This window comes from Aegilops tauschii, chromosome 5 (assembly GCF_002575655.3).
Source record: "Aegilops tauschii subsp. strangulata cultivar AL8/78 chromosome 5, Aet v6.0, whole genome shotgun sequence".
NCBI lineage: Eukaryota > Viridiplantae > Streptophyta > Magnoliopsida > Poales > Poaceae > Aegilops > Aegilops tauschii.
Window position 1 is genome coordinate 235,236,767 of NC_053039.3, and position 21,225 is coordinate 235,257,991.

Consider the following 21,225-nt stretch of genomic DNA (forward strand, 5'->3'; position numbering starts at 1 on the left):
CGGCTCGCCCCCAGGGGGCGCTTAAAATCGCCGCCTGGGGTGCCAACGGCTGGAGATGCTCTTAGGCCCTTAACACTCTGCCTTCCCGGTGAATCACTGTTATCCAAGTCGAAGGAAGGACATTCTGAAACTGAAACTGCAGTTCCAATCTTCATATAACACAAAGAGACCATCTCCTCCAGTCCAAAGTGCCAGGCAAAACTCCATACCAAAACAATTATACTCAAGTATATATAGAGGAAGGTTGTCTCTTAACCACAAGCTATAGATATATCATCAGGTTTTCCCTTGTCGTGTCGGTATGTCGCCAGTAGCACTTGCATCAGAGTCACCTAGACTCACAACGACCATCCTAGTCATTCTTGCCCGTGAACATCGTGGCAAGATAACGGACCAGTGACACCAGCCACTGCCAGAAGAGGACGGCGAAATTTTTGGCCTTGGGTTTGGGCTGAGGCCTCGGCCCAAACAGACCTTTGTATAGCTCCCTCTGCTTCTGGTACATCGCTTTATCTTGTTCCGCCAGCGACCGAAGCTCCCGCATGATCTCCTTGTCTTCCGGGGAGTGTTTCTTGGCTTTCAGGAAGTCCTCCCTCGCTGATTCTGTCTGGCCGAGCTCGGCTCTAGCTTTTCCACGTCTGAACAGCGCTTTCACGTTGGTTTCGTCCTCTGACAGCACCTGGAAAATAGTATTATGCAATGACAGATCATCTAAACAGTAACTGGTCGAGTCTTTCCACAAAAATAAGGGGCAAAATTGCAGTACAACACGAGATTATTCAGTCGGCCAATATCAAGGCATACCAACTTTGTGATGATTTAAATTAAAGTTAGGAGCCAAAACATAAGCAGCTCAGCCAAACTATTTCAAATTCTAAAATACCATCACAGACTGATACTTATAATGCAAGGAGAGCATTCTACCCTTATTTGGTCCATAAATGCTTGCATATAATAACTATAAATCATTCACAAAAAAATAATATAAATACAATAACTATAAAAAAGAACTGAACCCTTGGGGGAACAAACCCGAAGGAATTGTACTTTTTACGTCGAGAAAAGGCCCCAAACACCGTCCCACACCTGCTACAGCGGCGCAATGGTCAACCCTTACACACACAGGGAACACAAAGCAGTGGGTTTTTTTGTGAGAACCAGGGTTCAAGCCCTGGTCACTAGCCCCATACTCGGAGGTCTGAGTGCCGTGCTAGACGCATGTTCTCGCATATCACAAGTATAGTTTAGTGTTTTTGAAAATTTGAATATCAAACCAAATATCTACTTTACACAAAGCTATACAGAGATCCAAACTAGAGGACCTCATGTGATGTAAGCGATGAGTGAAAGAGTGAAGTTCATGAAATAATATAGAACTGATGAACTTACAATGCTACACTGTGCGATAGCTTCGTCAAATCTCTTTTGTTTGATCAGGCAAGCAGCCATGTTGAGATGGCACGGGTTTTTCACAGCCAAAGCCATATCTCTGTACTTCCCAAACAACTGAAACATGAAATCATCTCCCATATACGCAACAGCCTGGAAAAGAGAAAGCAGTAGAACACCATCAGCTCGAGCATCTCAAAAAATAAAAATGTTGAAAATTTCCAAGTAAAGCAGATCACGAACCATCTCATATTGCTGCATAGCCTCCTCAAATTTCTTCTCTTTAAAGTAATCGTTGCCCTCAAGCTTCCTCCTATCCGCTGCTTCAATCCTCTCTTCTACCGTCATGTCACTACGAGCTTTTCCCTGATTTATTCAGACATGTTGCCATGCTTATGAGGTTTTCTTAGAAAAATCCAGTGTCTGAGAAAGGGTAATTAAAATTGTGATAAGCTATTCAGACATCTCAGTCTACTACCAAAAGTATCAAAGCAACCGATTAGTGTTCTACATTCAAAAAATTGGCTCTATTTCTTTATTAAGCCATTCTTTGGTTGGAGTGGTGATGGGGCAGGTGAGGGTGTTTGCCATTACCTCTTTAGCATCATCAAAACCAATGAGTTCAACTTCATATATAAGGTCTGCTGATGGAGGGACATTCGGGAATGAAAAGCTTCCTTCTTTCCCATAGCCTAGCTCCCAGCTAACATGCAACAGTGCACGTTCCCCACTTTTCATGTGACCAACACCAATACCCAAACCAGACATTTGCTTTTTCTCTGTAGATGAAAATAGAATACTTCAAAATTACCACACAGGCAATTGCCTTTGATAGTTATTTGATACACTCAGCTAGCAAGTGATTTTATAAAAGTAATGCGAATGCAAACTCTTCAAATTTTATTAGAATAGCAAGGGAAGGTGTGAGTAACCAACTGGTGGACTAATAATAAACTAACTACTTTAGTAACCTTCCCTCTTAAAATCAACCTCATACTACTAGAAAACCAGAATATTACCAAAATAAGTCCGAATCTGAATCTTACAGCCCTGCACCGGATTGAAATTATAAATGACATGTATGCAGCAGAGACAAACTGAGGATAAAATAAGTGAAATAAATGTATTTGTACCTTTTCCGATGACAATTTCAACTGGATGCTGTTCTTGCCAGGTATCCTCAAATTTATGCATAGAGCTTTGTACCCATGCTCTGTAATGCACTGTAAATCAAGGTTGGAAACAACCATTATTTCACAGTTATCTCCTTCAAACCACCAAATAAATATCTAAATATATACATCCTCTGAAACTTAGACAGGACAGCATACTGATAAATTAAAGTAAGATCCACTTCAATCAAGATCCTGAACAGACAAATATATTAATGTCCTTTACAGAAGCAGCCTACATATTCATAACAAAAGAGCAAAGCTGAAATATGAGAGGAGAAAAGTAAATCGATGTCATTACCCACTTAAAGGGGACAAAGGATAAACAAAAGGGGCATTACATTTCAATGTCAAATACAAGTAAGAAGGCAGGAAACGGTGATGAATAAAACATGACACATGCAGTACAAAGTTACAGAGATTATGCCCTCGTAACCAGTTATATGAATTAAAACTGTAGATGGGGTGAGTGCCATCTCATGGTCATCAATCAGGATTACCGAATATTTGAAGTTTGAAATGTATTTCCTTCAAAAAAAAAAGCTTGGAATGCTTTTCTAGGCTATCAGGATATGTGATAACAACCTTCTGGCATGGTACCAGTGAACATGTTAATTAAGTGAATTATAATATACAAGAAAGACTAGAGCAGGTTGCATAGATTGGTACCATCATTCTAGAAATCAACGACGTAACCAAGACTCAAATGTTTGTGTCATACTTACCAAAGCACGTAGAAAATTTTGAGGGTATCTTCCCATGGCCTTCTTTAATGACTTGCTTCTTAACTTTATCATGGAGAACTTCCATATCAGTTGTTACGACAGGTGGGGCACTGCCATCTTGGGGGAGTTCAGTACGCGCAAAAGGAGCATCCTCTACTGTTATCTCATCATCACTAGAACCTAAAATTATCAGAACATAAATCAGCATCAATGGGCAAAAGGCAGTGAGGTTTTAGAACTTATTCGCCATCTTGGTACAGATTTGCATATTTTGTAGCATCTCCTATTGTTACTTTGTGGTATCAAGTAACATTACGTGGTCCTGTTAAGTGTGAAGCACGAGCTTCAGAAAGAAATTAAAATATGTAATCTTAGCATTGAGTTGTGCTACAAGCCCCTACTGAAACTAATTCCATTGCCTTCACATAGCGCAATCAAATTCAGAAAAAAGAAATGTGCTAGGATTACATTTCAACTTCTTTTGCGCACTGATTAAAGAAGGGGAGGAGAACATTAACCTGCAGTGTGTGCAATAAACACACACTAATTAACTTCACTGCTCCAGCAACATACAAAGCGAATTGGATCATGTATCCTCAGATTGCCTTAGATCGAATACAGCGTGACTAATTGCTTTCTTTTTTAAAACGAAAAAAAAATCGGCACAGAAATTCCGCACCAAATTTGCAAGAGAAAAGTGCTCTCGCTAAATTGAAAGCTTAACATGACGGAGATTCAGAGCCCGCAGCACGAACAAAAAGGAAGTGAGAATTTCGCTAGGCGGCAGTCCCGCAGAGCTGGAAGAGGCTCACTCACCAGCGGTAGGATCAGAAGCGGGGGCGGGGGCTATTGGCGCGGCATCTTCGGGCATGGCGGCAATCGCTGCAGGCGGGCAGACGCGCCGGGCGTGGTTGGTTGGGAGGCGGAGGAGTCGAGGAGATCAGGAGAGCAGAGCAGATGGTCACTTCCTCGACTTGCAATCTGTCAAGTAGGGGTGTTTAATTCGGCTTTTTCCTTCAGGTCCGGTCAACGATTTTGGGTTTGGGAAAATTTCGGTTCGGTCTATTTTCAGTTAGGGCACCCTCAAAACGCAAGTAAACGTTTGGATCGATGTGTCCGGACACTGCAAATAATCCAACGCGATGACTCATCGGTCTATGGACACGTCCGCTTGTCTGACCATAAACCGAATGCAAGTCAACGTCCGCTTGTCTGACCATAAACCAAATGCAAGTCACACGTATGCGCCTGATCGTCACGCCCCATTGAAATCCCCATCCACCCGAAAAAAACCTCTCGTGCGAAGCGGTTGCCGCATATTCATGTCGGTCAAGCCGTTTCAGAGCATACGTGACTCCATGACATTGATGTCGGCCAGAGCAACGCGCCCGGACGAGTCGGCGAACGACGCCACTTCAATGCAATTTCGGCGAGGCGCCCGAGGAGCCTACTCCGACTGGTGCGCCGGATTGAAAGGAGGTGCACGTCCGCTCGCCTGCCCGTGGGTATTCAAGTGCGGCTCTGATGCTGTCCGCACCACACCACATCTCATATCTTGTCCTTTCCACAGACCGAGGTACGGCTGGGAGCAAAAGAAGGATTCACAAAGCATGACGAAGCACGCGATGTGAAGGATGGAGTTGGGCGAAAGATGATGGAGTTGGAGATAGTAAAAGTGAAGAAGACCCTAAGAAAGGGCGTGGACAGGATACCCCAGCCCCTAGAGAAGGAATGGGACAAACATAACCACTCGTTATCGTTGATAGGGTGGGGGATGGTTTCGGCCATGGCGGTGCCATGGACGAGTTGAGCCCAGACCCCGTGAACGCGACCTCCAGCGTCGGTAGGTACCCCGCGGTGGAGAGGCGGTCCAGCTGGCCCGCATCACCGTTGACGACTTCCATTTCCCCTTGGTGAGTGAAGCCACCTTTGGGATCCGTGACGGCGCCCTTTCCAGTGTTAACGGGCTGGTCGTCCTTCTTCAGGCAACGTTGTCCCGCTATGGCAATGTGGCGGTGTTTGTGTGGTGATGGCAGCGTGTGTGTCGGGAGCAGTGGAGGTGCAGAATGCTAGGGCACTGGAGAGTTTGGGCGCAAGGAAAAAAATGAAGTGTGGGGGGATGGGAGCATAAACCCTCCCTCGTCTTGCTTCCTTCCTCGCATAGGGGAAGGGGAAAGTGAAGCAGTGGCAGGTTAATCATGTCGCATGACAGCAAATCCCTTTGCACCCCCCATTGTAGCGCTAATGACGCACATGGATCGAGGGGTCAATGTTAACCCTCGTGTAGGAATCAAGGCGCAGGTCCACTACTGATGGGACATGACCTGAGTGGGCCCCAACCCCACTCATGCGCTTCTTGTTGACTATCAGGTCAAGGCAAGCACATGGCCAGGTGGGCCCGTGGATAAGACCGGTCTGGCTTGTCAGAGCCGGACAAGACGACTTTTGAGATGCTTGCAAGAATTTTTCCTGCCTGCCAAGAGGTTGGCTGCGCAGGGAATCCTTCTTGCGTGTAGGTCGGCCAACTCCTTCGTCATTTCCAAGACTGAGCTGGTTAACGTCACATCGGAGGCAGCTCGGCAGATGAAGGCCAGTTGTGTGAAGACATTGTTCGGGGGATGCTTCGTTGAACCTGTTTCAATCCCGATGACGAAAGATGGCGTGCATCTCGAGGTAAGCAAGGTGTATCCAATGTCAAGCACGCCAACAATGTCAAGCACGCCGCCTCGACCATTGAATTTGATTCCATAGGATAGGAGTCAAATCCGGTGACTTCAACGGTTGGTGTGCATATTGCGCCTCCGACGAACAATGTCCACCCTGTCGGTGAAGAGTCCGACATAGAGGTGCCTATGATGCCATGTGGAGGTTGCGGCCTCCCCCGTAGGTGTTGCAACGGTCCTCGTCGGAGGGACCTAATAAGAATATGGGGAAGGGTCGTAGTGCTCCCTTTGCCCCTTCTCGCTTCCTCCCGACGGCTGACGAAACTAGTGCGGCTTTGCAGTCGTATGACGGACCATAAATAGGACTAATAAAAAGTCATATTGTGCCTTGCATTCTGTTTTTGTTCAATCGAATGTGGTGTGACTCTGGAATATTGTTTGCAAATTATTTGCACTTGTTGTGATTTAGAGATGATTTTCCAAATTTAGGGGGATTGAGCCTCAACAACCAAACATTTCTCAATAGTATGATTGCTGATTCTGGGACAAATGGTGTCGATCTCGATGGCACATCGTTGTCACTTTTTTTATCACGAGTCAGTCCAAGATATGAAATTTGGTCAATTCAAGGCCTTTGGCTCGTCAAAGAAAAAAGTAGCCTGAGAAACTAACTTTAAGCCCGCTGAGGATATTGCGCTTGTCATGGCATGGGAATATATTTCTCTCAATGCGGTTGCCGGTAAAGATCAGCCAGCCACAACTATTGGAGGCACTTGGAGGAGCATTTCAAATATCATCTTGGGTGGTTAACCTCAAATCTCTGACAATCCGATGGGTACAATTCAAGAGATGTGCATCCATTATGCGGGTTGTTTGAGCAAGTGAGACATGCTCCTCCTAGCGGTGTCACCATTCACCAATATGTAATCAATCTTGTTGTATTTGAGCATTCTTTTAATTTTGATCAGTTGTTTGTTTTAGGATAGCATAGCCCAAGAGAGGTATCGACAAATGCTAAAGTCGTAGGAAAAAAATGTTCGGCCTCCAACATTATTGCGATTTGTTGGAAAACCACAAGAAGTGGGAGTCCAAGAATGATGACGATAGTCCAAAAAATGGGAAGGGCATGAATTTCTCCCTGGACATGGAGGATGATGAAGATGTTGATGGTTATGGAGAGGAAATGGAAGCGTCTAGCAACAGTTGGTGATGAGTGTATTTTGACACTCATTTCCGCCATTGTTTAAACCGGATAATCCTGAATATTCCAAGAAAATCACTCCAATACTTTCACTAATTACTAATAGAAGCAAGAGATTGCAAATCCCTCCATTTATTTTGTTTCCTACAGGAATGGACCATTTTGACGAAGGAAACAAAGGAATAAAAGGATATATGAAGATAGGTGATCAACTTGGAGCAAATGGAGGTGCCACAACACAACTAGGAGAGAAGATGGTGCCTGGTGCAAGTACACACGTTCGTACCAAATCGTACCACCATCTAGCGGCCCTATAATGTCAGCACAAGGCCACTTCATACAAGGTTCGAGCCCCATTCGCAACAGAGGAGATGCCATGCGCAACAGAACACCAAAATGCTATCCATCTCGATAGCCGCTACCATTCCCATCCGAAGGAAATATGCCCTAGAGGCAATAATAACGTTGTTATTTATATTTCCTTATATCATGATAAATGTTTATAATTCATGCTAGAATTGTATTAACTGGAAACTTAGTACATGTGTGAATACATAGACAAACTGAGTGTCACTAGTATGCATCTACTTGACTAGCTTGTTAATCAAAGATGGTTAAGTTTCCTAGCCATGGACATGAGTTGTCATTTGATTAACGGGATCACATCATTAGAGAATGATGTGATTGACTTGACTCATCCGTTTAGCTTAGCACGATGATCGTTTAGTTTGTTGCTATTGCTTTCATCATAACTTATACATGTTCCTATGACTATGAGATTATGCAACTCCCGAATACCGGAGGAACACTTAGTGTGCTATAAAACGTCACAACGTAACTGGGTGATTATAAAGATGCTCTCCGATGGTGTTTGTTGAGTTGGCATAGATCGAGATTAGGATTTGTCACTCCAATTGTCGGAGAGGTATCTCTGGGCCCTCTCTGTAATGCATATCACTATAAGCCTTGCAAGCTATGTGACTAATGAATTAGTTACGGAATGATGCATTACGGAACGAGTAAAGAGACTTGCCGGTAACGAGATTGAACTAGGTATTGAGATACCAACGATCGAATCTCGGGCAAGTAACATACCGATGACAAAGGGAACAATGTATGTTGTTATGCGGGTTGACCGGTAAAGATCTTCGTAGAATATGTAGGAACCAATATGAGCATCCAGGTTCCGCTATTGGTTATTGACCGGAGATGAGTCTCGGTCATGTCTACATAGTTCTCGAACCCGTAGGGTCCGCACGCTTAACGTTCGATGACGATCGGTATTATGAGTTTATGTGTTTTGATGTACCAAAGGTTGTTCGGAGTCCCGGATGTGATCATGGACATGACGAGGAGTCTCAAAATGGTTGAGACATAAAGATCAATATATTGGAAGGCTATGTTTGGACATCGGAATGGTTCCGGCTGAGTTCGGGCATTTACCGGAGTACCGAGAGGTTACGAGAACCCCCCGGGGAGTTATTGGGCCTTAATGGGCCTTAGTGGAGAGAGAGGGGCGGCTAGGGCATGCCGCGCGCCCCCTCCCCCTTGGGTCCAAATTGGACTAGGGAAGGGGGGCGCCCCCCTTTCCTTCTCCCTCTCTCCTTCTTCCCTCTTCTCCTACTCCAACTAGGGAAATGGGGAATCCTACTCCCACCGGGAGTAGGACTCCCCCCTTGGGCGCGCCATGAGAGGGCCGGCCCTCCCCCTCCTCCACTCCTTTATATACGGGGGAGGGGGCACCCCATAGACACACAAGTTGATTGTTTAGCCGTGTGCGGTGCCCCCCTCCACAGATTTCCACCTCGGTCAAATCGTTGCGGTGCTTAGGCAAAGCCCTGCGCCGGTAGCTTCATCATCACCGTCACCACGCCGTCGTGCTGACAAAACTCTCCCTCGAACTCAGCTCGATCTAGAGTTCATGGGACGTCACCGAGCTGAACGTGTGCAGATTGCGGAGGTGCCGTACCTTCGGTGCTAGGATCAGTCGGATCGTGAAGACGTACGACTACATCAACCGCGTTGTCATAACGCTTCCGCTTATGGTCTATGAGGGTACGTGGACAACACTCTCCCCTCTCATTGTTGTGCATCACCTAGATGGATCTTGCGTGTGCGTAGGAATTTTTTTGAAATTACTGCGTTCCCCAACAGTGGCATCCGAGTCAGGTCTATGCGTAGATGTTATATGCACGAGTAGAACACAAAGAGTTGTGGGCGATAATAGTCATACTGCTTACCAGCATGTCATACTTTGATTCGGTGGTATTGTTGGATGAAGCGGCTCAGACCGATATTACGCGTACGCTTACGCGAGACTGGTTCTACCGACGAGCTTCGCACACAGGTGGGTAGTGGGTGTCTGTTTCTCCAACTTTAGTTGAATCGAGTGTGACTACGCCTGGTCCTTGTTGAAGGTTAAAACAGCAAACTTGACAAAAAATCGTTGTGGTTTTGATGCGTATGCAAGAACGGTTCTTGCTAAGCCCGTTGCAGCCACGTAAAACTTGCAACAACAAAGTAGAGGATGTCTAACTTGTTTTTGCAGGGCATGTTGTGATGTGATATGGTCAAGACGTGATTATATAAATTGTTGTATGAGATGATCATGTTTAGTAACACAGTTATCGGCAACTGGCAGGAGCCATATAGTTGTCGCTTTATTGTATGAAATGCAATCGCCATGTAAGTGCTTTACTTTATCACTAAGCGGTAGCGATAGTCGTAGAAGCAATAGTTGGCGAGACGACAACGATGCTTCGATGGAGATCAAGGTGTCAAGCCGGTGACGATGGTGATCATGACGGTGCTTTGGAGATGAAGATCAAAGGCACAAGATGATGATGGCCATATCATATCACTTATATTGATTGCATGTGATGTTTATCCTTTATGCATCTTATTTTGCTTAGTTTGGCGGTAGCATTATAAGATGATCTCTCACTAAATTTTAAGGTATAAGTGTTCTCCTTGAGTATGCACCGTTGCGACAGTTCGTCGTGCCGAGACACCACGTGATGATCAGGTGTGATAAGCTCTACGTTCACATACAACGGGTGCAAGCTAGTTTTGCACATGCAGAATACTCGGGTTAAACTTGACGAGCCTAGCATATGCAGATATGGCCTCGGAACACTGAGACCGAAAGGTCGAGCGTGAATCATATAGTAGATATGATCAACATAGTGATGTTCACCATTGAAAACTACTCCATCTCACGTGATGATCGGACATGGTTTAGTTGATATGGATCACATGATCACTTAGATGATTAGAGGGATGTCTATCTAAGTGGGAGTTCTTAAGTAATATGATTAATTGAACTTTAATTTATCATGAACTTAGTACCTGATAGTATTTTGCATGTCTATGTTGTTGTAGATAGATGGCCCGTGCTGTTGTTCCGTTGAATTTTAATGCGTTCCTAGAGAAAGCTAAGTTGAAAGATGATGGTAGCAATTACATGGATTGGGTCTGTATCTTGAGGATTATCCTCATTGCTGCACAGAAGAATTACGTCCTGGAAGCACCGCTAGGTGACAAACCCGCTGCAGGAGCAACACCAGATGTTATGAACATCTGGCAGAGCAAAGCTGATGACTACTCGATAGTTTAGTGTGCCATGCTTTACGGCTTAGAACCGGGAGTTCAACGACGTTTTGAACGTCATGGAGCATATGAGATGTTCCAGGAGTTGAAGTTAATATTTCAAGCAAATGCCCGGATTGAGAGACATGAAGTCTCCAATAAGTTCTATAGCTGCAAAATGGAGGAGAATAGTTATGTCAGTGAACATATACTCAGAATGTCTGGGTACCACAACCACTTGACTCAACTGGGAGTTAATCTTCCTGATGATAGTGTCATTGACAGAGTTCTTCAATCACTGCCACCAAGCTACAAGAGCTTCATGATGAACTATAATATGCAAGGGATGGATAAGACAATTCCCGAGCTCTTCGCAATTCTAAAGGCTGCGGAGGTAGAAATCAAGAAGGAGCATCAAGTGTTGATGGTCAACAAGACCACCAGTTTCAAGAAAAAGGGTAAAGGGGAGAAGGGGAACTTCAAGAAGAATGGCAAGCAAGTTTCTGCTCAAGTGAAGAAGCCCAAGTCTGGACCTAAGCCTGAGACTGAGTGCTTCTACTATAAAGGGACTGGTCACTGGAAGCGGAACTGCCCCAAGTATTTGGCGGAGAAGAAGGATGGAAAAGTGAAAGGTATATTTGATATACATGTTATTGATGTGTACCTTACTAATGCTCACAGTAGCGCCTGGGTATTTGATACTGGTTCTGTTGCTAATATTTAACTCGAAACAGGGGCTACGGATTAAGCGAAGATTGGCTAAGGACAAGGTGACGATGCGCGTGGAAAATGGTTCCAAAGTCGATGTGATCGCCGTCGGCACGCTACCTTTACATCTACCTTCGGGATTAGTTTTAGACCTAAATAATTGTTATTTGGTGCCAGCGTTGAGCATGAACATTATATCTGAATCTTGTTTGATGCGAGATGGTTATTCATTTAAATCAGAGAATAATGGTTGTTCTATTTATATGAGTAATATCTTTTATGGTCATGCACCCTTGATGAGTGGTCTATTTTTACTAAATCCTGATAGTAGTGATACACATGTTCATAGTATTGAAGCCAAAAGATATAAGTTTAATAATGATAGTGCAACTTATTTGTGGCACCGCCGTTTAGGTCATATTGGTGTAAAGCGCATGAAGAAACTCCATGCTGGTGGGCTTTTGGAATCACTTGATTATGAATCACTTGATGCTTGCGAACCATGCCTCATGGGCAAGATGACTAAGACTCCATTCTCCGGAACAATGGAGCGAGCAACAGACTTGTTGGAAATAATACATACTGATGTATGCTCGCGGCGGGTATGGTTATTTTCTTACCTTCACAGATGATTTGAGCAGATATGGGTATATCTACTTGATGAAACATAAGTCCGAAACATTTGAAAAGTTCAAAGAATTTCAGAGTGAAGTGGAAAATCATCGTAACAAGAAAATAAAGTTTCTACGATCTGATCGGGGAGGAGAATATTTGAGTTACGAGTTTGGTCTTCATTTGAAACAATGCGGAATAGTTTCGCAACTCACGCCACCCGGAACACCAAAGCTTAATGGTGTGTCCGAACGTCGTAATCGTACTTTATTAGATATGGTGTGATCTATGATGTCTCTTACTGATTTACCGCTATCTTTTTGGGGTTATGCTTTAGAGACGGTTGCATTCACGTTAAATAGGGCACCATCTAAATCCGTTGAGACGACACCTTATGAACTGTGGTTTGGCAAGAAACCCAAGTTGTCATTTCTTAAAGTTTGGGGCTGCGATGCTTATGTGAAAAAGCTTCAACCTAATAAGCTCGAACCCAAATCGGAGAAATGTGTCTTCATAGGATACCCAAAGGAGACTGTTGGGTACACCTTCTATCACAGATCCGAAGGCAAGATATTCGTTGCTAAGAATGGATCCTTTCTAGAGAAGGGGTTTCTCTCGAAAGAAGTGAGTGGGAGGAAAGTAGAGCTTGATGAAGTAACTGTACCTACTCCCTTATTGGAAAGTAGTTCATCACAGAAATCAGTTCCAGTGATTCCTACACCAGTAAGTGAGGAAGCTAATGATGATGATCATGAAACTTCTGATCAAGTTACTAACGAACCTCGTAGGTCAACCAGAGTAAGATGCGCACCAGAGTAATATATAAGCATCTTACTCTGGTTGACCTACGAACCTATGAACTATGAGGAAGTGATGATGAGCCCAGAATAGGAATTTTTCAATGAAAGACCTCGGTGAAGCTGCTTATATATTAGGCATCAAGATCTATAGAGATAGATCAAGACGCTTAATTGGACTTTCACGAAGCACATACCTTGATAAAGTTTTGAAGAAGTTCAAAATGGATCAAACAAAGAAAGGGTTCTTGCCTGTGTTACAAGGTGTGAAGTTGAGTCAGACTCAATGCCCGACCACTGCAGAAGATAGAGAGAAAATGAAAGATGTTCCCTATGCTTCAGCCATAGGCTCTATCAAGTATGTAATGCTGTGTACCAGACCTGATGTGTGCCTTGCTATTAGTTTAGCAGGGAGGTACCAAAGTAATCCAGGAGTGGATCACTGGACAGCGGTCAAGATCATCCTGAAATACCTGAAAAGGACTAAGGATATGTTTCTCGTTTATGGAGGTGACAAAGAGCTCGTCGTAAATGGTTATGTCGATGCAAGCTTTGACACTGATCTGGATGACTCTAAGTCACAAACCGGATACGTGTTTATATTGAACGGTGGAGCTATCAGTTGGTGCAGTTCTAAGCGAAGCGTCGTGGCGGGATCTACGTGTGAAGCGGAGTACATAGCTGCTTTGGAAGCAGCAAATGAAGGAGTCTGGATGAAGGAGTTCATATCCGATCTAGGTGTCATACCTAGTGCATCGGGTCCAATGAAATCCTTTTGTGACAATACTGGTGCAATTGCCTTGGCAAAGGAATCCAGATTTCACAAGAGAACCAAGCACATCAAGAGACGCTTCAATTCCATCCGCGATCAAGTCAAGGAGGGAGACATAGAGATTTGCAAGATACATACGGATCTGAATGTTGCAGACCCGTTGACTAAGCCTCTCTCACGAGCAAAACATGATCAACACCAAGACTCCATGGGTGTTAGAATCATTACTATATAATCGAGATTATTGACTCTAGTGCAAGTGGGAGACTGAAGGAAATATGCCCTAGAGGCAATAATAAAGTTGTTATTTATATTTCCTTATATCATGATAAATGTTTATTATTCATGCTAGAATTGTATTAACCGGAAACTTAGTACATGTGTGAATACATAGACAAACTGAGTGTCACTAGTATGCCTCTACTTGACTAGCTCGTTAATCAAAGATGGTTAAGTTTCCTAGCCATGGACATGAGTTGTCATTTGATTAATGGGATCACATCATTAGAGAATGATGTGATTGACTTGACCCATCCGTTAGCTTAGCACGATGATCGTTTAGTTTGTTGATATTGCTTTCTTCATAACTTATACATGTTCCTATGACTATGAGATTATGCAACTCCCGAATACCGGAGGAACATTTAGTGTGCTATCAAACGTCACAACGTAACTGGGTGATTGTAAAGATGCTCTACAGGTGTCTCCGATGGTGTTTGTTGAGTTGGCATAGATCGAGATTAGGATTTGTCACTCCGATTGTCGGAGAGGTATCTCTGGGCCCTCTCGGTAATGCACATCACTATAAGCCTTGCAAGCAATGTGACTAATGAGTTGGTTACGGAATGACGCATGATACGTCTCCAACGTATCTATAATTTTTTATTGTTCCATGCTATTATATATTCTGATTTGGATGTTTAATGGGCTTTATTATACACTTCTATATTATTTTTGGGACTAACCTATTAACCGGAGGCCCAGCCCGAATTGCTGTTTTTTTGCCTATTTCAGTGTTTCAAAGGAAAAGAATATCAAACGGAGTCCAAACGGAATGAAACCTTCGGGAACATGATTTTCGGAACAAACGTGATCCAGAGGACTTGGAGTGGACGTCAAGAAACCAACGAGGAAGCCACGAGGCAGGGGGCGCGCCTACCCCCCTGGGCGCGCCCTCCACCCTCGTGGCTCCACTGACCTACTTCTTCCTCCTATATATACCTACGTACCCCCAAACCATCAGCAGAGGAGCCAAAACCCTATTTCCACCGCCGCAACCTTCTGTACCCGTGAGATCCCATCTTGGGGCCTTTTCCGGCGCTCCGCTGGAGGGGGCATTGATCACGGAGGGCTTCTGCATCAACACCATAGCCTCTCCGATGATGTGTGAGTAGTTTACCTCAGACCTTCGGGTCCATTGTTATTAGCTAGATGGCTTCTTCTCTCTCTTTGGATCTCAATACAAAGTTCTCCTCGATTCACTTGGAGATCTATTCGATGTAATCTTCTTTTGCGGTGTGTTTGTCGAGATCCGATGAATTGTGGGTTTATGATCAAGATTATCTATGAACAATATTTGAATCTTCTCTGGATTCTTTTATGTATGTGTGATGCCCCCGATTCAATCATACACTAATCATACACGCAAACGTGTATGATCAAGATCAGGGACTCACGAGAAGATATCACAACACAACTCTAAAAATAAAATAAGTCATACAAGCATCATAATACAAGCCAGGGACCTCGAGGGCTCGAATACAAGTGCTTGATCATAGACGAGTCAGCGGAGACAACAATATCTGAGTACAGACATAAGTTAAACAAGTTTGCCTTAAGAAGGCTAGCACAAAAGTAGCAACGATCGAAAGAGGCGTAGGCCTCCTGCCTGGGATCCTCCTAAACTACTCCTGGTCATCGGCGGCGGCCTGTACATAGTAGTAGGCACCCTCGGTGTAGTAGGGGTCATCGTCGATGGTGGCATCTAGCTCCTAGGCTCCAGCATCTGGTTGCGACAACCAGGTAGAAGGGAAAGGGGGAAAAGTGGGAGAAAAGCAACCATGAGTACTCATCCAAAGTACTCGCAAGCAAGGAGCTACACTACATATGCATGAGTATATGTGTAAAGGGCCATATCGGTGGACTGAACTACAGAATGCCAGAATAAGAGGGGGATAGCTAATCCTGTCGAAGACTACGCTTCAGGCCACCTCCATCTTGCAGCATGTAGAAGAGAGTAGATGGCAAGTTCACCAAGTAGCATCGCATAGCATAAACCTACCCGGCGATCCCCTCCTCGTCGCCCTGTTAGAGAGCGATCACCGGGTTATATCTGGCACTTGGAAGGGTGTGTTTTATTAAGTATCTGGTTCTAGTTGTCATAAGGTCAAGCTACAACTCCAAGTCGTCCTGTTACCGAAGATCACGACTATTCGAATAGATAAACTTCCCTACAGGGGTGCACCACATTACCCAACACGCTCGATCCCATTTGGCCGGACACACTTTCCTGGGTCATGCCCGGCCTCGGAAGATCAACATGTCGCAGCCCCACCTAGGCACAACAGAGAGGTCAGCACGCCAGTCTAAATCCTATGGCGCAGGGGTCTGGGCCCATCGCCCATTGCACACCTGCACGTTGCGTGGGCGGCCGGAAGTAGACCTAGCCTAGCAGGCGTTCCAGTCCAATCCGGCGTGCGCCGCTCAGTCGCTGACGTCACGAAGGCTTCGGCTGATACCACGACGCCGAGTGCCCATAACTGTTCCCGCGTAGTTGGTTAGTGCGTATAGGCCAGTGGCCAGACTCAGATCAAATACCAAGATCTTGTTAAGCGTGTTAAGTATCCGCGAATGCCGACCAGGGCCAGGCCCACCTCTCTCCTAGGTGGTCTCAACCTGCCCTGTCGCTCCGCCACAAAGTAACAGTCGGGGGCCGTCGGGAACCCAGGCCCACCTCTACCGGGATGGAGCCACCTGCCCCTTCAGCCCCCATCTTCGAACAATATCATAAGTAATGTAACAGTATAAAGTATATATCATATGCCCGAGATCACCTCCCGAAGTGATCACGGCCCAGTAGTATAGCATGGCAGACGGACAAGAGTGTAGGGCCACTTATGGAACACTAGCATCCTATACTAAGCAGTAGGCACTACAAAAAAAAGACACATCCGTGACATTTTGGGCCGAACGAAAAAAATTTCTGTCATACATATGACACTTCTATGACGATAATTGTGACAAAACCCGGTATCATCATAGATGTGGTGGGCTCCTACTTCTATGACAAAAAATCATGACAGAAAACGGGCTTTTCGTCCTGGGCGGGCCGGAGACGCGGATGCATGACATTCTTTGGGCCGTCCATGACAGAAAAAACCGTGGTAGAAGCGAGGGGAGGAAAATTTCGGGGAGTTCCCGGTTACGGTGGGAGGTTGGGGGCCGAGCGATGCACGTTTCTCTTGTACACGTACACGCGTGTGTGCGAGGTGTTGGCTCTAACTGAACCCGAGCGAGGCATTGGGCTCTAACTGAACCCGAGCGATTGCACTGCAGGCTACGCGTTACTGAACCCGAGCGATCGATCGATGGTTGTTAACTGAACCCGATCGAGCGATTCCTTCGCTACTGCTGCTAACTGAAGCCGATCGATGCTGCCTCTGGGATGAACAGTGAGCGTTGCGGGGGGGGGGTTTGGATGAACAGTGAGTGGTGGTGTTGCCTCTGGATGAACAGGACCCCGTGGTGTGGTGGAGGGCTGGATGAACAGTAGACGGTGGAGGGGTGCCCGTGGAGGGGTGGTTGAACAGGACCCCGTGGTGTGGAGGGCTGGATGAACAGTAGACGGTGGAGGGGTGCCCGTGGAGGGGTGGTTGAACAGTCGCCGGTGGAGTAGCGCGCGGTGGAGGCTGGATGAACAGGAGCCCGTGGGGGCTGGAGGAGGTCGACGGTAGCCCGTGGAGGCTGGAGGAGGTCGACGGTGGAGATGAACAGTATCCCGTGGAGTCCCGTTTTGCGGTATGCCACACCCCTCCCGATGAACAGGACCCCCGTTTCGACCGTAGGAGGTCCGTTCCGTCCATTTTGCGGTACGCCACACCCCTCCCGATCAACAGGACCCCCGTTTCGACCGTAGGAGGTCCGTTTCGTCCGTTTTGCAGTACGCCACACCCCTCCCGATCAACAGGACCCCCGTTTCGACCGTAGGAGGTCCGTTTCCTCCGTTTTGCGGTACGCCACACCCCTCCCGATCAACAGGACCCCCGTTTCGACCGTAGGAGGTCCGTTTCCTCCGTTTTGCGGTACGCCACACCCCTCCCGATCAACAGGACCCCGTTCTGAACGTAGGAGGTCCGTTTCCTCCGTTTTGTGGTACGCCGGGCCTCGTTTCCATCGCCTGTTCCGTCCAAGCCCTCCCGATGAACACGACCACGCATTCCGTTTCGACCCAGCCGGTTGGCTCCCACGCGTTCCATTGCCTCCCGATGAACACGACGCATTCCGTTGCCTCCCCATGAACACGACGCATTCCGTTGCCTCCCCATGAACACAACGCATTCTGTTGCCTCCCCATGAACACGACGACGACGCTGTTTCTCCGTTCCGACCCAGCCATGTACACGAGCCCTGGCCGTACATATGCGCGAGTAGGCGTTCGAGACCCCGCCCGTATGTACACATACATGGCCGTATTTTCTTTCTTGCACCCAGGCCGCTGTACATACGTGTACATGCTACGTGCGCGCCTCTACTACGACACGTGCGCGACTCTACATCGACCAGTATGTACGTACACATTCGTGACCAGAATGACAACGCTACGTACGCTTCGACCAGGTGGGTCCCGATTGTCAGGCACTTCCTTGCCTGCGAAGATGTAGCTGGTGGGTCCCAGCAGTCAGGGGGGTGAATCGTTTTTTTTGCCCGGACGCACTTCCTTGCGTGCGAAGATGTAGCCGGTGGGTCCCAGCAGTCAGGGGACGAATCATTTTTTTGCCCGAACGCACTTCCTTGCGTGCGAAGGTGTAGCTGGTGGGTCCCAGCAGTCAGGGGGCGAATCGTTGTTTTGCCCGGACGCACTTCCTTGCGTGTAAAGATGAAGCTGGTGGGTCCCAGCAGTCAGGGGGAAATGTTTTTTTCGCGAAATACAGTGGCCCGTCTGGTGGGTCCCAGCTGTCAGGTGGAGGAATCATTATTTTCCGCGTAATAAGGTGGCACTTCCTTGCTGCGGCCGTGGACCCAGCTGTCAGCCTCTCCACGTACAGTCCACGTCCGATGGAAGTCGTTCCTTGACCATGTTGACCAGGCCACGCCGAGAGCACCACGGTGGTGGACGACGACGAGGCCTAGGAAGGGGATGACGCGGAGCCGGGGAAGACGCGGCAGTGGAAGCCCGCGCGGCGAGGAGTACGAGGGTTCACTGGTTCGGCTGCGGTGTGAGGCTGCCGTCGCCGCAGGGCCTGGCCAGCGGTGGGAATAGTAGGGGCGGTGAGGCCTCCGCGGCAGCACAGCCGGCCACAGGAGGCAGGAGCATGCGGCACGACCGGCGCTGCTTTGGGCGGCTGGAGCAAGAAGACCAGAGGTTGAAGAAGCACTACGGCCGTTGGATGGACATCGTACGGTCACTGGAGCTAGAATTGTTCATATTGACTAAGTTGACAAAGCCCTCCGTCCCCGTCAACTTAGTTGGACCACAAGTCATCCTCCCACTATGGTGGGTCCCAGCTAGCAGGGGGGTATTCATTTTTTGTGCGTAATAAGGAGGCACTTCCTTGCGCGCGAAGATATAGCTGGTGAGTCCGACATGTCAGCGGGGGGAACGTTTTTTTCGCGAAATACAGAGGCCCTTCCGGTGGGTCCCAGCTGTCAGGTGGAGGAATCATTATTTTGCGCGTACAGTCCATGGCCGATGGATGTCGTTCGTTGACCACGTTGACCAGGCCGCACCGAGAGCACCATGGCGGTGGACGACGGCGAGGCCTAGGAAGGGAACGACACGGAGCCGGGGAAGACTCGGCAATGGTTGCCCACGTGGTGGGGAGTACGAGGGTTTACTGGTCCGGCTGCCGTCGCCGGAAAATAACAGGAGGTGTGGGTGAGTAGAGGAATGGCCTGGCCAGCAATGAAGTAGGGAGGGGCGGTGCGGCCTGTGCGGCAGCATAGCCGGCCACGGGAGGCGGGAGCAGGCAGTCCCACCGGAGCTAGTTTGGGCGGCTGGAGCAAGAAGATCAGATATTGAAGAAGCAGCACGGCCGTTGGATTAACATCCAACGGTCACTGCTGCTAGAATCGTTTGTGGACGACAAAGCCAAAGTACACGTCAACCTAGTAGACCCACAAGTCAGCCTCCAAATCTGTCCCAAACAGCATACAGCCCGAAATTTCTAGCCAGATTCAAATTAATTTTAAATCTAAATATACCTTAATTTAAATTCAATGAAATTTTACCCGCACAAAAACAATGAAATTTAAAATATCAAAATCCGAAAGAAAACAATATTTTGGAACTAATTGCTTGTTTGCTGTATTTTTTCATTTTACAGCCCATTTATTATTACTTATAGCCCATTTCTTATTACTTATAGCCCATTTTCTGGGCAAAATGCATCCCTCCTCGTCTTGAAAGATTTCCGGCCCAGCAGGGCGTAGAAAAGCAAGTAGGCCTACGTTGGTTATTCTGCAAAAAACAAAATAGTTGGCTAGCAATTTTCAGAAAGGAAAAAAAACTGGGCTGGTCATGTGCTAAACATATGAAATAAAAGCCTGGGCTAGATGGGCCACGGGTCCCGCACAACCCAGTTGATACCCTTCTCCGTCCCGAAAAAACAAAATTACTGCACGCGCTGCTGGGTCCCTACTGTCATCCTCACCATGTACAGTCATCTCCTTATTCCTCTCGGTTGTTGACCATGTTGACAACACCGGAGGGCGGCGCCGCGGCAAGCGAACCAAGGCGGAGGACGATGGTGAGGCCTCAGACGGGAACGAACAGGAGCCGGGGAAGATCACAGCCAACCGTGGGAGGCGGGAGCAGGCGGTCCCGCCGGCGCTGGTTTGGCTTTGGCGGCTCGAGGAAGAAGAGACTGAAGAAACGCGACAGACGTTGAATGTCAATCCAACGGTCAAGGTTGGTACAATCGTTTGTTGACTAAGCGGACACCAAGTAGCATACTTTTTTATATATAGGAAGAAAACTGCGAGGAAAATGTGTTCGTCTGCCGTCCTCCTCACAGGGAACGTTCTCCACATAAGTGACTAGTACCCTTGGTTTTCAACCGAGAGGTCTTGGGTTCGAGTCCCAGGAACTCTCAATTTTGTCCTCCTTCCTTCCTCACAAAAAAAGGGAAAGAAAATCAAAGACTTGGGAAGGCGTACAGAACAAGCTAGTGTACCAGTAAAGAGACGTTGCCGAGTTTTAGAAAAAAGAAAGACGTGCTCCTGTAGCTGGTTCGAATCCAAACCTAGACTATGACTATATATGGTGCTATGCTACTCTGCAAGTAATGAAACTGACATATCCAACGTTCGCTTCTCCTCTTCTCTACTTACTCTGCCTAGCATCAGAAGCTCTGGCCGCAGCAACCATGTCCACTGGCTGC

At 46.9% G+C, this 21,225-nt stretch overlaps 1 protein-coding gene across 1 annotated transcript; it reads right to left on the reverse strand.

Moving 5' to 3' along the window:
- Positions 1–206: 206 nt before the first annotated feature.
- On the reverse strand, positions 207–4,312 carry LOC109735711 (peptidyl-prolyl cis-trans isomerase FKBP42). The gene is made up of 7 exons (XM_020294913.4): positions 4,103–4,312; positions 3,287–3,466; positions 2,523–2,612; positions 1,984–2,168; positions 1,633–1,755; positions 1,390–1,542; positions 207–679 (listed from the first exon to the last, which is right to left on the reverse strand). Exons 1-7 carry the CDS (start codon positions 4,155–4,157, stop codon positions 353–355), a joined length of 1,113 nt encoding a protein of 370 aa, XP_020150502.1. The 5' UTR covers positions 4,158–4,312; the 3' UTR covers positions 207–352.
- Positions 4,313–21,225: the final 16,913 nt, after the last annotated feature.

Bases quoted from the DNA above. Each gene is read 5' to 3' on its own strand.
- LOC109735711 (XM_020294913.4), bottom strand. From the start codon at position 4,157: ATGCCCGAAGATGCCGCGCCAATAGCCCCCGCCCCCGCTTCTGATCCT. The intron at 2,613-3,286 runs GTAAGTATGACA...CTTGATTTACAG, and splicing joins AAAATTTTCTACGTGCTTTG to TGCATTACAGAGCATGGGTA. The intron at 2,169-2,522 runs GTACAAATACAT...TTTCATCTACAG, and splicing joins TGAAATTGTCATCGGAAAAG to AGAAAAAGCAAATGTCTGGT.